The following is a 15,073-nucleotide window of genomic DNA, read 5'->3' as shown; positions in this document are numbered from 1 at the left end:
GGACTGGTTGGAAAAAACACAGCAAAGTGTTGATTTTTTGTTTGTTTTTCTTTTTTTTTTTTCAAGTGAAACTATTTTTCTAAGATGCTGAGTTAAACTAAGATATTACATTTTTACCAGTATCTTAACTCTTTACATAAATATTAAGCAAAACTTTCCTTTCACAGTAGCTTAATGTGCTGGTAGAAACAGTAACACGTATGAATCCAAGCAAGAAAAAACACCAATTTTTTTTAATTCTGTTTGCCATGTGACAAGGTAGCTATATAGAATGATTACATGGGACAAGTTCAGCCAGGCAATTAAAGAGAAACACAGTTAAGTTTACTCAGAAGCAAAAAAAAAAAAAAAAAAGGAAAAATTAAAAAAAAAAAAATAAAAAAAGATCAAAGAAGCCAGAGGAATGGAATAATAAGAAATAAGAGGATGTACAGAGAAAGAAGAAAACAAAACAAAAAATACCAACACAAGATGGAGGTGAAAACGAAAAGTAGTAGTAAAAAATAACACAATTACAAAGAAAAGTTCAGCCTAAATAAAAGAGAAATCTTTCTTATGAGAGATCCACAAAACTGCCTTTCAATAGAATGCAAGCAAAAAGGAATAGCACGTTTTAAGAGGATGACCACAAAACTGACATTTGGTTGCAAAGGAGATCTGTTATCTGCCTTCACAGTCAACTGGCTAGATAAGAGGTAAACTTGTATGAGTTTGTAGCCTACAGAAAAATACAAGAAACTGGAGATCAGATAATTTCTGCCGAAATTCTCCTTACCCTAAAGGAGTATGAAATCCTATTAACAATGAAAAGCTTTCCAGGTGGTCTAAACCAACATGAGCACAATAAAAATGACTATCCCAGAAGGACGAGCTTCATTTGTATAGCAGCAAGTACACCCCTCTGGCTTCAGAACAGCACAACTTAAAAGACTTGAGTAAAATGATGGAGTCACTTGAGAAAAACTCATGTAATCTCTTGCATATAAGAACACTACTAGATTGAACTCAAAAAGTCATCAGTAAGAAGGCAGCTGAACAGTGCAGTGGGAAGTACTGATGCAGACGAAGGTGGTTATCAGATAAGCAACAGCAAGATCTGGCGTGATTGCTCAGAAACATTTGGCATTTCTAAAACTAAAGGAAGGCGAGCAACAAAAGGTAGGAATTGCAAGAGATGTTACACAAAGGAAGAGCAACCACAGTACAGAAACAGGAAATGTACCTCCCTCGCTGCTTTGGGTAATATCACTCTCTTGTGTTTTGAATGGGATGGATTGTGCAACTTACCAATAGCCTGCAGGACTGAATTGAACAAGTCAGCACTTGGTAGAAAAAAGGTGCCACACTGAGAACTTCAGCATGATGCCTAACCCACAATAGTCTTCTGTTAGAGTGATTACCAGACTGACAAATCAAAATATGCAGAAGATATGGTAACCCTTCAATATAGCTGTCATGACGTGGTGAGTGAATAGTTTAGTTAGATCCCTTGAAGGATTGGAAAGTTAATTTTTATATATCTTTGATGTAAAAGCCTGCAAGGAAAGAGCACAAAAGAAAAAACAGTCTGACTTAGAAAAAAAATCCCCATTTTCATTATGGGTCACCTTAACTTTAGCTGTAAGAAATACATCAGATACCTGAAGAATTTGGCAAGGAAATAAAAATTAGAGAGGAACCTCCTCTCGACAAAATTAAAAGAGGAGTTAAGTCTATTCTTATGCTTGACAGTCTTTGAATTATAGCATTGTATTTCTAATGTATTTAATTGAGAGTTTGAGTAACGTTTTCAATTAAATAAGATACGTGGGGGAAAAAAAAAAAAAGACACAAATACATTATCTCTAAGGGAATAGACCAGAACAAGGATACATGGTAGAGAACCTAGCTATTTTTCTATTGGTTTGATCTAATAAATGATATTACTTTCCATGCAACCATCACCTTATTTGCATCCTTAGATAGCACAGTTACACCACTCCAGATTTTAAAAAGGGTTCTATGTAGCAACTCACTGTTTTCATCAAGCAGATGTAGGATTCATCTCACCTACCCATAGCCCATTGCACCACATATATTCCGGTTATCTAAACCTCTACCGTCTGGGCAGGATGACAAGGAATTCCAGCTGGTAATTAATATCCTTCTATCTGCCTCCAACACCTATGCTAGCACAGGATGACTCACTCTCTAGATGCATTCCACCAGTCACTCCTGATTAAACAAGCTTAAGTAGCCAGCATGCACTACACAACCAGTTTATACACGGTAATGTTCAATAAATCCCACACAAACATCACCACCAGAGTTAAGCCGGTGCTGAAACAAGTCAGAACGTGAAAATAATCCTGTTAGGCTCACAAGAAAAAGGCGTGATTTCAGTACAAAGATAGATTCAGGTGTAAAACAGTTGTAGAGCATCTTTCTCTCAGCTTTATTCTTCAACAAAAAATATACCCTTTCATCCAAGTGACTGTGTCAGTGAGAGAACAATTAGAAAAACTATAGAAGTCAGTGTACTACTGGGTGCCATGAAAGATACAGAGCAAATATGACAGGAGTAGTTTAATATATTGCTTGACTTGCTATCGTTAAAAGTATTTAAAATTGATCTTTAAAAGACTGTGAAATACTTTTAGGATGGATTGTTCTTACGTTTGTTTACAGTGAGTTTGTATGCAAGTGAAGCATCATAAAAAGATGCAATTTTACAATTAATGAGCCTAAGTACATACGAATAAAAGGACTAGCGAAACAACGTAAATATCAAAAGGAGAAAAAATAAGTTTATTTGTTAAAGATGAAGAAAAGCTTGATCACAAAAAAATAAGTTCATTACAGTGCAGCTATCTTCTTACAGATCTATCCATATCCTCTAAAACACAGTCCAAAAGGCAAATCTTACATTCACACTTAACTTGATACTTGCTCTGGTTTAACACAATTTTCAACTATCAACATGCAGTCTATACTTCACAGTGTCTGCAAATGTATTGGAAACACAACTTCTCCTTGTATCTGGGGGATAGAATTTTAATATGGATCAATGCAAAATTTTCATCACTAAAATAAAGTAGTTCAAAACACTTCTGGGTGCACTATGTAGTCCCTTCTATGAAGGGGGGCGATTAAGCTTCTATATAGAAGGGCTTGGGGTGTTCCCTCCTCCTCCACTCAGGAGGCTTTGCGCTATGCAAGATGTTACTCAGTATCACTCCCTGTTAGGTAACATTTTCTTAGTATTTCACAATGCTTAAATGCTACCCACAGCCATAACCGAAACATTTTAATTTTATTAAACTGTGTTTTAGGAATATGTGTTTGGAAATGAATAAAATAACTCTCTGCTCAACTTCTTCTTATTGTGATTACTTCAATTGAAGTTTTCCATTTCACTCACTGCTGCTTTTCAAAACTGTAAATGGCTGAGCGATGGTGACACCACCCCTTGCTCTACTACAAAAGATACATAAGTGAATCAGTCCTCCAAAGAGTTACATGCAATTGGGAAACAGTACATGTGTAGTAAAACCAGTTATGGCTTAAATATTTTTGCTTGTGCAAAATGTTTTTGAGTCATCCTTGTAAGTCCATCCACAAATGATGGCAAGCAGCACTATGTGGCATATTTCTGTCCTTCCTAATTATATGTTTCCACATACTAATGAAAAAATACCCATTCTTTATTGAAAAAGAAATAAACCTTTAGATGAACTGTTTTATTATGTTATAAATACACGATGTTCCACAAAAGAAAAAAATAGAATTATTTTGAATAGATTCTCACAATCCTATTGAAAATTACACCTGCTTTTGTAGCTGTTGTGGGAAACAAAAAGAAATAAACCAGAATCAATAAAATACTATTAAAAAAATAGCACAACATCTTCCTGGAATGATAATCAGTATTTTTAGAGTTGCTATAAACTAGAATGTTGTTATTAAAAAAAGTAACTAACTTTTATAAGTAAAACATTACCTTACCTCCACCCATTTACTATAACATGTGGCACCATTTTAGCCCAACTCCACTGTTAACGTAGAGCTTGAAAGATTCAAGTTGTAAAGTATGCATTGTCTTATGTTATGTATCAAAAGCTAAAAAATTCTATTAAAAGAAAATACTTTGTAAGTAGCATGTATTTCACATAGTATTTCCAAGTTTTGTGAGTATGTGGTCAATGAAATTATCAAATGTCAGTTAGGGTAAATTATCACTAGAGAAACATGATGACACTGACAAAAGCTGTGTTTCAAATACTACCCTTGAAGGGTTTGAAAACAATATTTTCATATTGCACAATTTTAACACTAATACAGTGTCCAACACTACATAATACTGAGGGTCAAGAAAATCATCATTGAAAAAGAAATCAGGCCGGTGCATTAGGCAGGGGGTAGTTTGATGGTTGTCTGACGTCAGTGAGAGGTTTGCCTCCTCTCACATCTGCATGTTCTGCTGTTCCAATTAAAAATTACTTACAGCTAACAGGTACAAGGAACTTTTTTTATTTTCTTCAAGAAAAGCTTATCTATTGGTTACTACCACTGAAGGGATGCCTTCTCTCTAGATTTAACTTGAAGAACCTGTCTGACAGTGCTTCTGATGTGGTCTCGGTGAAATCACGCACACAAACACTGTCCCTCCCAGAGACTGCAATGCCACTTACATAAAAAGCAGAAGAATGGGAAGTGGAAAAAAATAAATAAATAAGAGTAGGATGGTGCTTGTTAAGGCTTGTTAAGCTCTCACAGATTTATCTCTCTCATTCACACACACACACGTGCGCGCGCATACAGACATTAATTTATGCTTTGGCATAGTCTGCTGGAGGTGTTTTCAGGCCTGAGCTGGTTCTGAAGGCTATACTATATTATGCTAATCGTTGAACAATATCATTCCTTTACCTTTGTATTTTTAAAAAAGCCATCTATGTACTTTAAGGAAAAAAAAAAAAGGCATAAGTTTTGCCTCACTTTCTTGTGGGTAGGTCAGGAGGACAAATTCAGCCATTCTGCAAATATCAAAAACTCATTATGAAGTTTTAACAACAGGATAATCTAATTTTCTAATTTCATGTATGGACTTCAAAATTATAAGGCTGTGCAGGCAAAACACTGCCACTGGGACACAGCTGCTAAAACTAAGTCTCTGAAATTTCTATGGTAATAATGAATTCAAAGTAATAAGGAATTCCAGAGTAGTAACGAATTTATGAGGACTTTCAAGTGCCATTTTCATCTTAGGAAAGAAAAGGTATGTTTTGTCTAGATAGGTCTCAAAAAATCACAGTAATTATAAGGAATTGATGGAGACTACAGTAAACTAATAGTTTTTCTGTTTTGCTTTTCAAAATATCACAAAAGCTTATACTCACTGTCTGTAATATTCAATTTACAGAGAAAAATATTTTTGTCTCAAAGGCTCTTGGCACGTAAAAATCCATGTTCTCCCTCAGCTTTAAGTGCAGAAGTGATGTTCATATACTTTCAAGAACTCAAAACTAAATTAGAACATAATCCTAAATTGAGGTAGTACATTTTAATCAAGTTTCTTTCAAAGAACTCCAGAAAAAGACTGAAGAATTTAAGTAGTAATGTCCGTCAACAAGCCTTAAATCCTCTAGGGTTTGGTGCATTTTTTCTTTCCATCTGAGCACTTTTGGAGCTTGGAGGTTCTTCTCTAATTCTTCCTCTTTTCCCCCAAAAATACTGTTTAGTCCATGCACCATTAGGACCTGTGGCATCTATTGCAACATCAATAATGGAATCTGGAGTCATCCACCTCAGAAACAACAAGAAAAGGAAGTTCAGAACAGCAAAAAGAGCAAAAATATACCCAGTCACTGGGCCACAGTGAGACATAAGTCTGTCAAGTCTCTCATCCATTGGTAAAACCACTTCATCTGCAACCCTCTCGTACACCTAAGAGGAGAAAAGACAGAGTCCCTGTAAGTAAACCAGAACAGAAAACTGACTTTTAATTAAAGAAACACTACTATGATAAAATTTAATGAATGTGAAAATACATGCTATTAATGACAATATGTATATATATTAAGTCATACACTACATGGTTAGTCTTGTGTTTCATAGAATCACAGAATAGCTTGAGTTGGAAAGGACCCTTAAAGGCCTCCTAGTCCACTTTCCCTGCAATGAACAGGGACACCTACAGCTACATCAGGGTGCTCAGAGCCCTGTCCAACCCAACCTTGAATGTCTCCAGGGACTAGATATCCACCACCTCTCTGGGCAACCAGTTCCAGTGCTTTACTACCCTTATCATTATATATATGTTTTCAAGGACCTACAATACACAAATTGAGTCTCAAATCATACAAAAGAGCTTTGTTGTTGAGAACACTGCAGGTTTCATCCTACAGATACATTAGCAATGAGCTAACAAACAAACAACTGTCCTTTGTGCAACTTAAGCTCTATGTGTCCTTCTCCAGTTATAACATTTCCATTCACAGACTTTAGTTTCATGTCTTAAGGAAGGGCTACAAAAGCAGCTGAAACCTAGGCTGACTTCTATAAAAACTTTGCAATTGAAATGTTATTTGCAGTTAAAAAAATCATAAGTTGTACTGACAGTATTTGATAAAGATCAGATAAAGACACTGTATATGATACTTCTTCAAGGAGGTTTATAAGAGAGAGATTTATCTAAGTAACAGTACAAAGTAATTAAGACATATGTGTTCCAGCTACTCTCGTCCAAAACATAGGGGCTGAAGTCAGGAGCGACAGATCTTCACAGGAGTGAATAAATTATTGCAGTTAATATTCTTCACTAATGACTGAATTTTCCCACTGAAGCACAATTCTAATTCTGAAATATGATTTCAAAAGCAGGGTAATTTATTTTCATTACATCCATAGCTCATGTATATTCAGATCTGTCTGCTGACATTAAGCTACCTCTCGTCTCCTCATTTTAAACCACTCGTTAGCATATCACAGACAAAACTGTGTCATGAACTCTTTTCCTTTTCATAAATCTTATGCAGCATGTTTGCCAGTTATGCCAGAAGAGTTACTTACTGTGAAGACTCTGGAAAAAATATACGAGTAGAAATGTAACTAAAGATCGAGGCTATTCTTCAGAATATTTATTAGTGTTATGTCATAGGAAAAAAAAATGCAAGTAGAAAGAAAGAAAAAGCCTATTTTGGAAAAGAGAAGTATTTTCTGAACCTTCATAAACCACCTGAGTTTGATGGAAAAAAACATTCAGAAATTAAACAGAGATGCACATAATAATGTTTCAAGGAAGTCACTTTTCAGAAATGTACCTTAAGAGAATTAAAAAAGTGGTTATACGTACTTTTTCAGTTCTCTCTGCTACATTCCTCCATGTATAAAATGTCTTCACTTTATTATGAATGCTTTCTGGAGACGGTAGTTTTCCCGATCTGAGCCGGGCAATTGCCTTTTCTAGTCCATCACACAAAGACTTTACGGAAGGTTCACACAGAATAATGAGATTTTCTGGAAGCACCTCAGGAATCCCACCAACTCTTGTACTCACAACCTTTGAAAGAAACAAAAGAATTACTACGTATGCTGCATAACAATTAAATAAAGTTATAGAGCTGTTTCACTGTATAGATGCAAGACCCTCACAAAAATTGTTGCCTCTACTCATAGATAATAGTTTTACCACATCTACCTTCAGTTTATGATTTCTAGACTGAACCTTTTCAAGAATTTCTTTAGAAGTTCAGTAACCTGAATTATTTTTAAAAAGAAATCAGGAAATACTATGACTTGTGTTCTCTAATCATCTCTAGCAGGCAACTGTAAGAAAACCACAGAACTTCCCAGCCCCTAGAGTGGAAAATAGATGACTGGGGAATGAATGCCACAAATTAGTACTATTACTATGAAAAAATGTTGGAGTGGAGTAAGGGGGAAGTCCCTTTTATTTTCTGCACTTCTTATATACTAGTGTCCTGGTTTCAGTTAGGATAGAGTTAATTTTTCTACTAGTCACTGGTATGGTGTCATGCTTAGATTTAGGAGAAAAAAATAACACACACATTGTTTCTGAGCAGTGTTTACACTAAGCCAAGGACTCTTCAGCTTCTCATGCTGCCCTACTAGCAGGGAGGGGGGTGTACATAAGAAGGTAGGAGAGGCAAAAATCAAGACAGCTGACCCAAAATGGCCAATATATTTGATATTCCATACCATATGATATCATCCTGAACAATAAAACATAGGAGAGTTGGTGGAGGGGGCAAACATTGCTGTCAGACTGGCAATGTATATCACTTGTGTATTTTTTTCCTTTTTCTTTCCCATTCAACAATCTTTACCTTCACTCAGAAGTTTTACCTTTTTCCCCCACCCATTTTCTCCCCCATCCTGCTGGGGCTTAGCTACCTGCTGGGTTAAACCATTAGATACTTCATCAGTTTGTCTTTAAAAAAGTTTCTTCAGGTTTTAATGTGAGGACCTCAGTTCTTTATAACTGAGGATTAACTTTTTCTTTTAGCTGTCAATCTGTAAATTGAACTATCGTTAGCCAGAAAGGGCTTTTAATGTGATTGCTCCAGTGTCTCCTCTCTCCTCTTACCTTGAATCCCTGCATTGAACTGAAGTAAGACACTATGTCAGACTTTGATTCAGAAGGAAAACAGTCATCAAACAATGGTTTAGTTTGGTAATTTAATATGTCCAACTGACCAGTCACCTATGGTCATAAGACATTTTTCAGGAGCTCCTCATTAAGCAGAGTCAAAGTAAGTCTTCATAAACATCAACTACCCTTCAATCTGTAAAGCAGTACATACACAGTAATGTTGTGGAGAGATAGTCTGGTTAATTCAAACTGAAAGGTAGCAGGTGTGCCTGTATTCCTAACTCTGTACAAGTTTCATGAACTTTGATTGAAATGGATACATGCATTCTAAATAGTTGAAGTTTTTGTTTGCTTATTTGTTTTACCTGTAAACCACAGCTTGCTGCTTCCACAATTGCCATACAAAAGGCTTCAGTGAGGGAAGTATTGAGAAAAATGTGACCCTGGACTAGAACATCTCTAACATCCTGGTGTTCCAAGGCTCCTAGGAGACGTACCCTGTATATAAGAAAAAATACAAGATAAACACTAGATTTGTACTGTAATAATTCTGTATAACGTTAAACATTGTTGTGGTTTAACCTGGCAGGTGGCCGAGTACCCCATAGTCATTTGCTCACTCTCCCCAATCCCAGTGGGGTGAGAGAGAGAATAGAAAAAAAAATACAAAAGTAGAACTCATAAGTTGAGATAAAACTATTTAGTAAGACAGAGAAAAGAAAAAGGATAATAGTTATGACTACGTATATTTATAAATATACAAGAATGTATATTACAAGTAATGCACAAGCTCATCACCCCTCCATCAATGCCCAGCTAGTCCCTGAGCAGTGGAAGAGAGCGAGATGAACCCCCACCCCCTTCAAGACTCCATCTGCATGATGTCATATGGTATGGAAATCCCTTTGGCCAGTTTAAGTCAGCTGTCCTAATTCTCTTCCTTCCCTGCTCCTTGGGCCCTTCGCTGAGAATGGCTCTGTGCATCACTGCTCAGAAGCACCTATAAACATCAGTGTGTTATCAGCATTGTTTTTCTCCTAGGAACAAAACATAACATCACACCAGACACTGAAGAAAACAATTCTGTCCCAGCTGAAACTAAGACACATATACATTGAAAAATGAGTTCCAATGGTACACACACATAGAGAGAGAAGCAACACAGACACCTTTGTTTCATTTTCTCTAAATCTTGATCAACAATAAAGAAATACAAGACTCTCTTGCTTTTCTTCTAGCCAAAGTTGGTGGAGGAAGAGTTGCCCCATTTTGTTTTAAAAGCAACCACCTTCAAAATACTACTGGCTGTTCCTTCTAGCACTTTACAAGAACACAGCTTCACAGAATTAATAATAAAGATTTGTTCCCCTTTCTCGGTTTAGATGCATTATCTGAATTTTCAGTGTGAGGTGTGACCAATGTCAAAGTCCAAGGAAAATAAGTAAATAAATAAATATGTAGAATAGCAAAGATCAGAGGCTATCACTTCGCAGAAATATTGGGAAACCAGAAGAAAGAAAAATAGAACTAACAAACAAACAAGTATCTTTCATACCAGAGAGGAACAGATGGAAGAATTACTGACTGAATTATAGTACAGGTACTGGAAAATTAAGAACCTGGTACTTGCTGTATAACAAACTATCTTTGAGCAACAACAAAGAAATATTCACAGACATCACAGAAACATTTGGTAACATTTGATCCAAGGAACATGTCTGTACCACCACAGGAAGACATACTAAGTAAGTCCTGGCCTGAAGAGTTTCATACTGAAATTTAAAGAGTTAAACAAAATAAACTAGAGCAGTGGCAAGGAGGAAGCTTCCAGAATTACTGGCAATCATTCTCACAGACAGTAGCAACATAAAGTAGCCATCTAACAGTTCATGCCACATGGTGATACTGCAAGTACATTAATAGTGTGATAAATTCAGATTTTCTCTGACTCAAGACAAGGTTCACACCAGGTCAACTTGCGAGATCATAGTCCAACTCCAGAAGTTCTCAGTTAGTGCTTGGTCTTTCTACCTTGCCTTCAGTAGTTCTCCTCTTCTCCAGCCTCAAGTTTTTGAGGGAAGGAGGCAGGGAGCTGCTGTCTTTCCCACCTCTTAAATACAGTGATTATAATCATGCTCAGAACAAACCTGTCATGTAGCTGGTATCTTTCCCGTACTTCTTCGAGTACAATTCGTTTTGGTCCTTCTCCTCCAACTAGGAAATGTAACTCTGGATACTTCTGACAGAGCTCAGGAATTATACCACTAAGCAAATCTATACCTAAGAACATAAAACATAAGGCAAGATGTTATTGTATTGGATATTAGAAGTTATACCACTATGCAAATCTACACCTAAGAGCACAAAATGTAGGGCAAGCCATTACTGTATTTGGTATTAGCACTTACCATGATGTAGCCTACTGCTACATTCCTCCTTGTCTTATCACTATTTGCCCATGTAAAAAGATGTTCACCCTCCTGTTTATATGCTCCCCTCATGTACTGGAAGGCCACAATGAGGTCGCCTCAGAGCCTTCTCTTCTCCAGGTTGAATGAGCCCAACTCCCTGAGCCTTTCTTCACAGGAGAGGTGCTCCACCCCTCTGAGCATCCTCATGGTCTCCCCTGGACCCAATCCAAAAGCTCCACATCTTTCCTGTGCTGGGAGCCCCAGGCCTGGATGCAGTAAGGCAGTAAAGTAATATAAGCCAAGCTTTGCCCTTTACAAATTTCAGTTTACAAGAAATATACCTCTACATACGCACAAATGGGAGTGATGACCAAAATAAGCATTTTTTGGCTACCATTACCTTTTCTGTAAACAAGCCTGCTGACCACCACAATCGTTACAGTGCTGTCATCCCTCCTAGACGGGTCTGGGGTGAAGTCAGTGGGATCCACAGCATTGGGGATGACGGAGACGATGCGGGGGTCCAACGCCGCTCGCAGCACCGTGTTCTCCTTACTGGTGTAGGAGACGCAGATGATGTGGTTGGTATCGCACAGGGACACGGTCAGAAGTTTGTTGGTGAGCACCGAGCTGACGTCCGCAAAGCCAAAGAGCGAGTGGTCTGTGAACACCGTGCGCAGCCCCATGGTCTTGGCGTGGAAGAGCGCGTCGTGCGCCATGGCCGAGAAGGAGCTGTGGGCGTGGACGATGGTGACGCGCTCCCGCACGAAGATGTACCTGAGCAGAGGCAGGCTGTGGAAGAGCGTGGTGGCGGTGGACTGGTTGTACATCACCCTGAGGGGCAGGTAGTACACCTTCAGCCCGTTGGTCAGGTAGCGGACGCCCTTACGGCTGCCGTAGGCGTGGGTGACCACCAGTACCTTGTGGCCGCGCTCGATGAGGCACTGCGACAGCTGGTAGATGTGGCTCTCCACGCCGCCCATGTTGGGGTAGAAGAAGTCCGACACCATGCACACGCTCTGCGCTCTCCCTGCCCCCATCCTCCCGCCGGGGCAACGACGAGGCGCCATCACTCCCTGCCGACCGCGCGCCGGACCCCCGCGGGCCCCTCGCCGTCGCTGGGCCCGGCCATCTCCCACGCGTAGGCCGCGCCGGCCGCACTCCCGGCGGGGCAGGCGGCCGCCGCGGGCCCTTTAAGAGAGCGCTCACCTCGAGCGGCCGGCACCCGCCTCGCAGGGGGGCGCGCGTACGTACCTGCCGCCCGCCGCCGCTCGCTGGGCGCTGCCCGCCGCCTTCCCATTTCCGGGCACGGCCGCGTCACCACGGTAACCGCGCGGCGGTCTCGCCCGGCCCCCGCCTCCGAGCTTCTGCCAATCGCCGCCCGCAGCCGCGTCACGCGGGAAAGGAAGCGGCCAATCGGAAGGGCGGCGGTGGGAAGGGCTGCGATAGAGGAGGTGGCGGTTTCGTTTCTTCCTTCTGGCCGTTGGTCGCCTTGTGTGTGAGGAGTCACCGCCCCACAGTATTCGTACTCCGCTCTGGAGCCCCTTAGCCAGTCGTTACCCAGACAGGGCACCGAGGTGTCCTGGGGCAGATAGGTTGGGCTGTGAGATAAGGAGGGAGGATCCTGGAGCTGCAGGCCTCACCTCAGCCATTCTCGTGGTAGATGGGCAGTGGGATGCTGCATCCACTCACCTAAAACAACGTTGTGTCCTATGGTGGGAGGTCTGCCTTAGTTACTGTTAGAAAAGCTTGTGTACTATAAGGCAAGCTGATGGAAAAGAAGTGAACTGCAGGCTGTAAAATGAAGAGCTACATTAAAGCTCTAAAGGTCTTACACCATCCCCAAGTGGAGAAGCTCTTGTGATTCACTTTTGGTCTGTGTCATTCACAGCAGGAACTCCCAAAATGTTCTCAAGTCTTGCTGCAGATGCTACTGGTAAATGAAAATAAAAACATTGTTAGAAACAGTCCAGAAACTGTCCAGATTGGGAAACAGCTGAGTAGCATGACATGCTCTGACACTCTTAGTTGGCATCACGTGGCTGAGCCTTTCTGATCTTCTCAATGAGCTTTGGAATCAGCAGATACCAGTTTCAACTTGTCCATCGCTGGCTGCCAAGACTGGATGTTATCACAGCACGCTAGAGCTGTTCATGACTTTGTTATATGTTCCCAATATTTTCTTTGGCAGCTGCTTCTCCTTGCAAAGATTTCTGGTATGAATTTTGTCGGATTCAATTCTATCATCACTCCTAAGCAAATATCTATGGCATTATTGCATGAGCTGACCTAGGCCACAGTGCTGGTTGGATTCCAGGTTGGGTTAAAGCTTGGACAGACATAGTTTGGAGGTGCTGATTGCAAGAAAGAACAAGGAAAAAATCAGGTGCTTTATTCTGAGACTGGAAGAGCTGACGTGTTGGTGTGTTGAATAAGAAAACCATTGCTCATTGTTGAGTCTTTTCCAGTGTTGAGAAAGGTGAGGCTGGTATTGGTACATCTGACCTCATCATCAAGTGCTCCTCCTGGGTGGAGCGCCTTGTGGGAACCTGAATTTCAAGATATCATCATGCTGTGAAAGGAGCCAGGGGAGCTGGAGGCCACAGGGATCCTAGTTCTCAGCAGAAACTGGAGCCTGGGTGTAAGAAGTTTGCCTTAAATAAAATCCAAAAAAAGAAAAACAAACAAACAAACAAACAAAAAAACAAAACGTTGTGCAGAACAAGGAGGAAAACACTTCGAGGTTCTCAGGTGCAGCACCCTGTGATGTGATCCCTGGTAAATTACAGTAGTAACCTTCTTTGGGGTCAGGCTGCCCTGAAGAATCAAGCTGTACTGCTCATTGCCATTCTAGTTAAAAAAACAATACTTTTTGTTTAATTATTTGGAAAATGACCTCTTTTTTTTTTTCTTTCTGGACTAGCTACTGCTAATATCAGACTCCTTGTATGCTGTATAAATTGTACTTCTTGATATGCAACTTAGAAAATCCAAAGATGCGTCGTAGCTGATATACAATGCAGCAGCCCCTCTCATCAGCAGAAGTGGAGTCTGATGTGGCACACAGGCTAATGCTGACAACTGTGCAAATCAAGAATGCTGACACTGACCTGCAAAACATTCCACAGGAGACACCCACTTCTTCTCAGAAACCTCATTTTACGCCATAACAGCTATGATTTTTTTGGCCCTCTGTTTATCTGAAGTTTGGAGAGAATTCAGTGCTTTCTCAGCAACTGGCCATAAATTCTAGAACGCCTTTCTGAAGGTCAGGAAAAGTATTATGGTGAAGCTTCCCTGCCTCTGACCTTGCATGTTAAGTCTGATGTTCTGACATCTGCGTTCTGCATTAAACGTCCAGTTATGTTTAGTGTCATATCTTCAGTTCATTTCTGTCACCCTGTACCAGTAAGGTCCTCTCACTGTCATGTTCAAACAATCCTGAAAAAACTGTCTACCAGCAAGCCTGGGGGAAAAAAAGAACATAATGGACAGAAAAAAACACCACTGATAAAAATATTGCTAAACTTTATGTCCACAACTGTTCTTGAGGACAGGGTACCACATACTTTTCAGTGGCAGGGTTGCTGTGTTGATTATTCATCACTGATCCTGGGTACATCCAGAGTCCAACCTGCTCTGTTCTGAGGTGGAAGGACTAGCAGCTGAAGAGGGAATCATGTTTCCTTCTTTTCTAAATGCCTGAGCTTTATGTATTCACACTCTCACTTAAAGTACATACAAGGTCAAAGTAAGACTGTGTAACATATAGAGAGTAAAGGTAGTGACAGCAGACAGTAAAAAACAGTGACAGCAGAGTAACTACTGCTTACAAACCTGGTCCTTGTATACTCCCTGAAGCACCTTCCTAAGTTGGGTTAATGAAGAGAGAAGATGGAGGAGACTTAAAGAGACTCTTGTGGTACTGTTCTGGCAGCAGATGTCATTGTGCCTCAAGGAGATCACTTCAGTGTTCTTGAAAACACAGGAGAACTTTTCTCCTGGTATTGCACTACTTCATCTCCCTCTCAGCTTCCTCTCATGCTGAGTCTGTTGCTTTGCCCCCATA

General features: G+C 40.0%; 1 protein-coding gene across 2 annotated transcripts; it reads right to left on the bottom strand.

Moving 5' to 3' along the window:
• Window positions 1-2,764: 2,764 nt before the first annotated feature.
• On the bottom strand, window positions 2,765-12,326 carry PIGA (phosphatidylinositol glycan anchor biosynthesis class A). 2 transcript variants are annotated; one of them, XM_046940693.1, is made up of 6 exons: window positions 12,259-12,326; window positions 11,405-11,838; window positions 10,741-10,873; window positions 8,959-9,091; window positions 7,334-7,540; window positions 2,765-5,925 (listed from the first exon to the last, which is right to left on the bottom strand). In XM_046940693.1, exons 2-6 carry the CDS (start codon window positions 11,832-11,834, stop codon window positions 5,605-5,607), a joined length of 1,224 nt encoding a protein of 407 aa, XP_046796649.1. In that variant the 5' UTR covers window positions 11,835-11,838; window positions 12,259-12,326; the 3' UTR covers window positions 2,765-5,604. The 2 variants fall into 2 exon arrangements, with proteins under 2 accessions (XP_046796649.1, NP_001025979.2); NM_001030808.2 differs by having other exon boundaries at window positions 11,405-12,326.
• Between the last annotated feature and the right edge of the window lie 2,747 nt (window positions 12,327-15,073).

This window comes from Gallus gallus, chromosome 1, assembly GCF_016699485.2.
Source record: "Gallus gallus isolate bGalGal1 chromosome 1, bGalGal1.mat.broiler.GRCg7b, whole genome shotgun sequence".
In the NCBI taxonomy this organism is placed as follows: Eukaryota; Metazoa; Chordata; class Aves; order Galliformes; family Phasianidae; genus Gallus; species Gallus gallus.
The sequence above is the reverse complement of the archived record's forward strand: the minus strand, read 5'-3'. Positions and strand labels throughout refer to the sequence as shown.

Excerpts from the sequence above, each read along its gene's own strand:
- PIGA (NM_001030808.2), bottom strand. The coding sequence starts at position 12,074 with ATGGCGCCTCGTCGTTGCCCCGGCGGGAGGATGGGGGCAGGGAGAGCG. Across the intron at positions 7,541-8,958 it reads CAGCAAGCTGTGGTTTACAG|GTTGTGAGTACAAGAGTTGG; the intron begins GTAAAACAAATA and ends TTTCTTTCAAAG. Across the intron at positions 5,926-7,333 it reads TAGCAGAGAGAACTGAAAAA|GTGTACGAGAGGGTTGCAGA; the intron begins GTACGTATAACC and ends TTCTCCTCTTAG.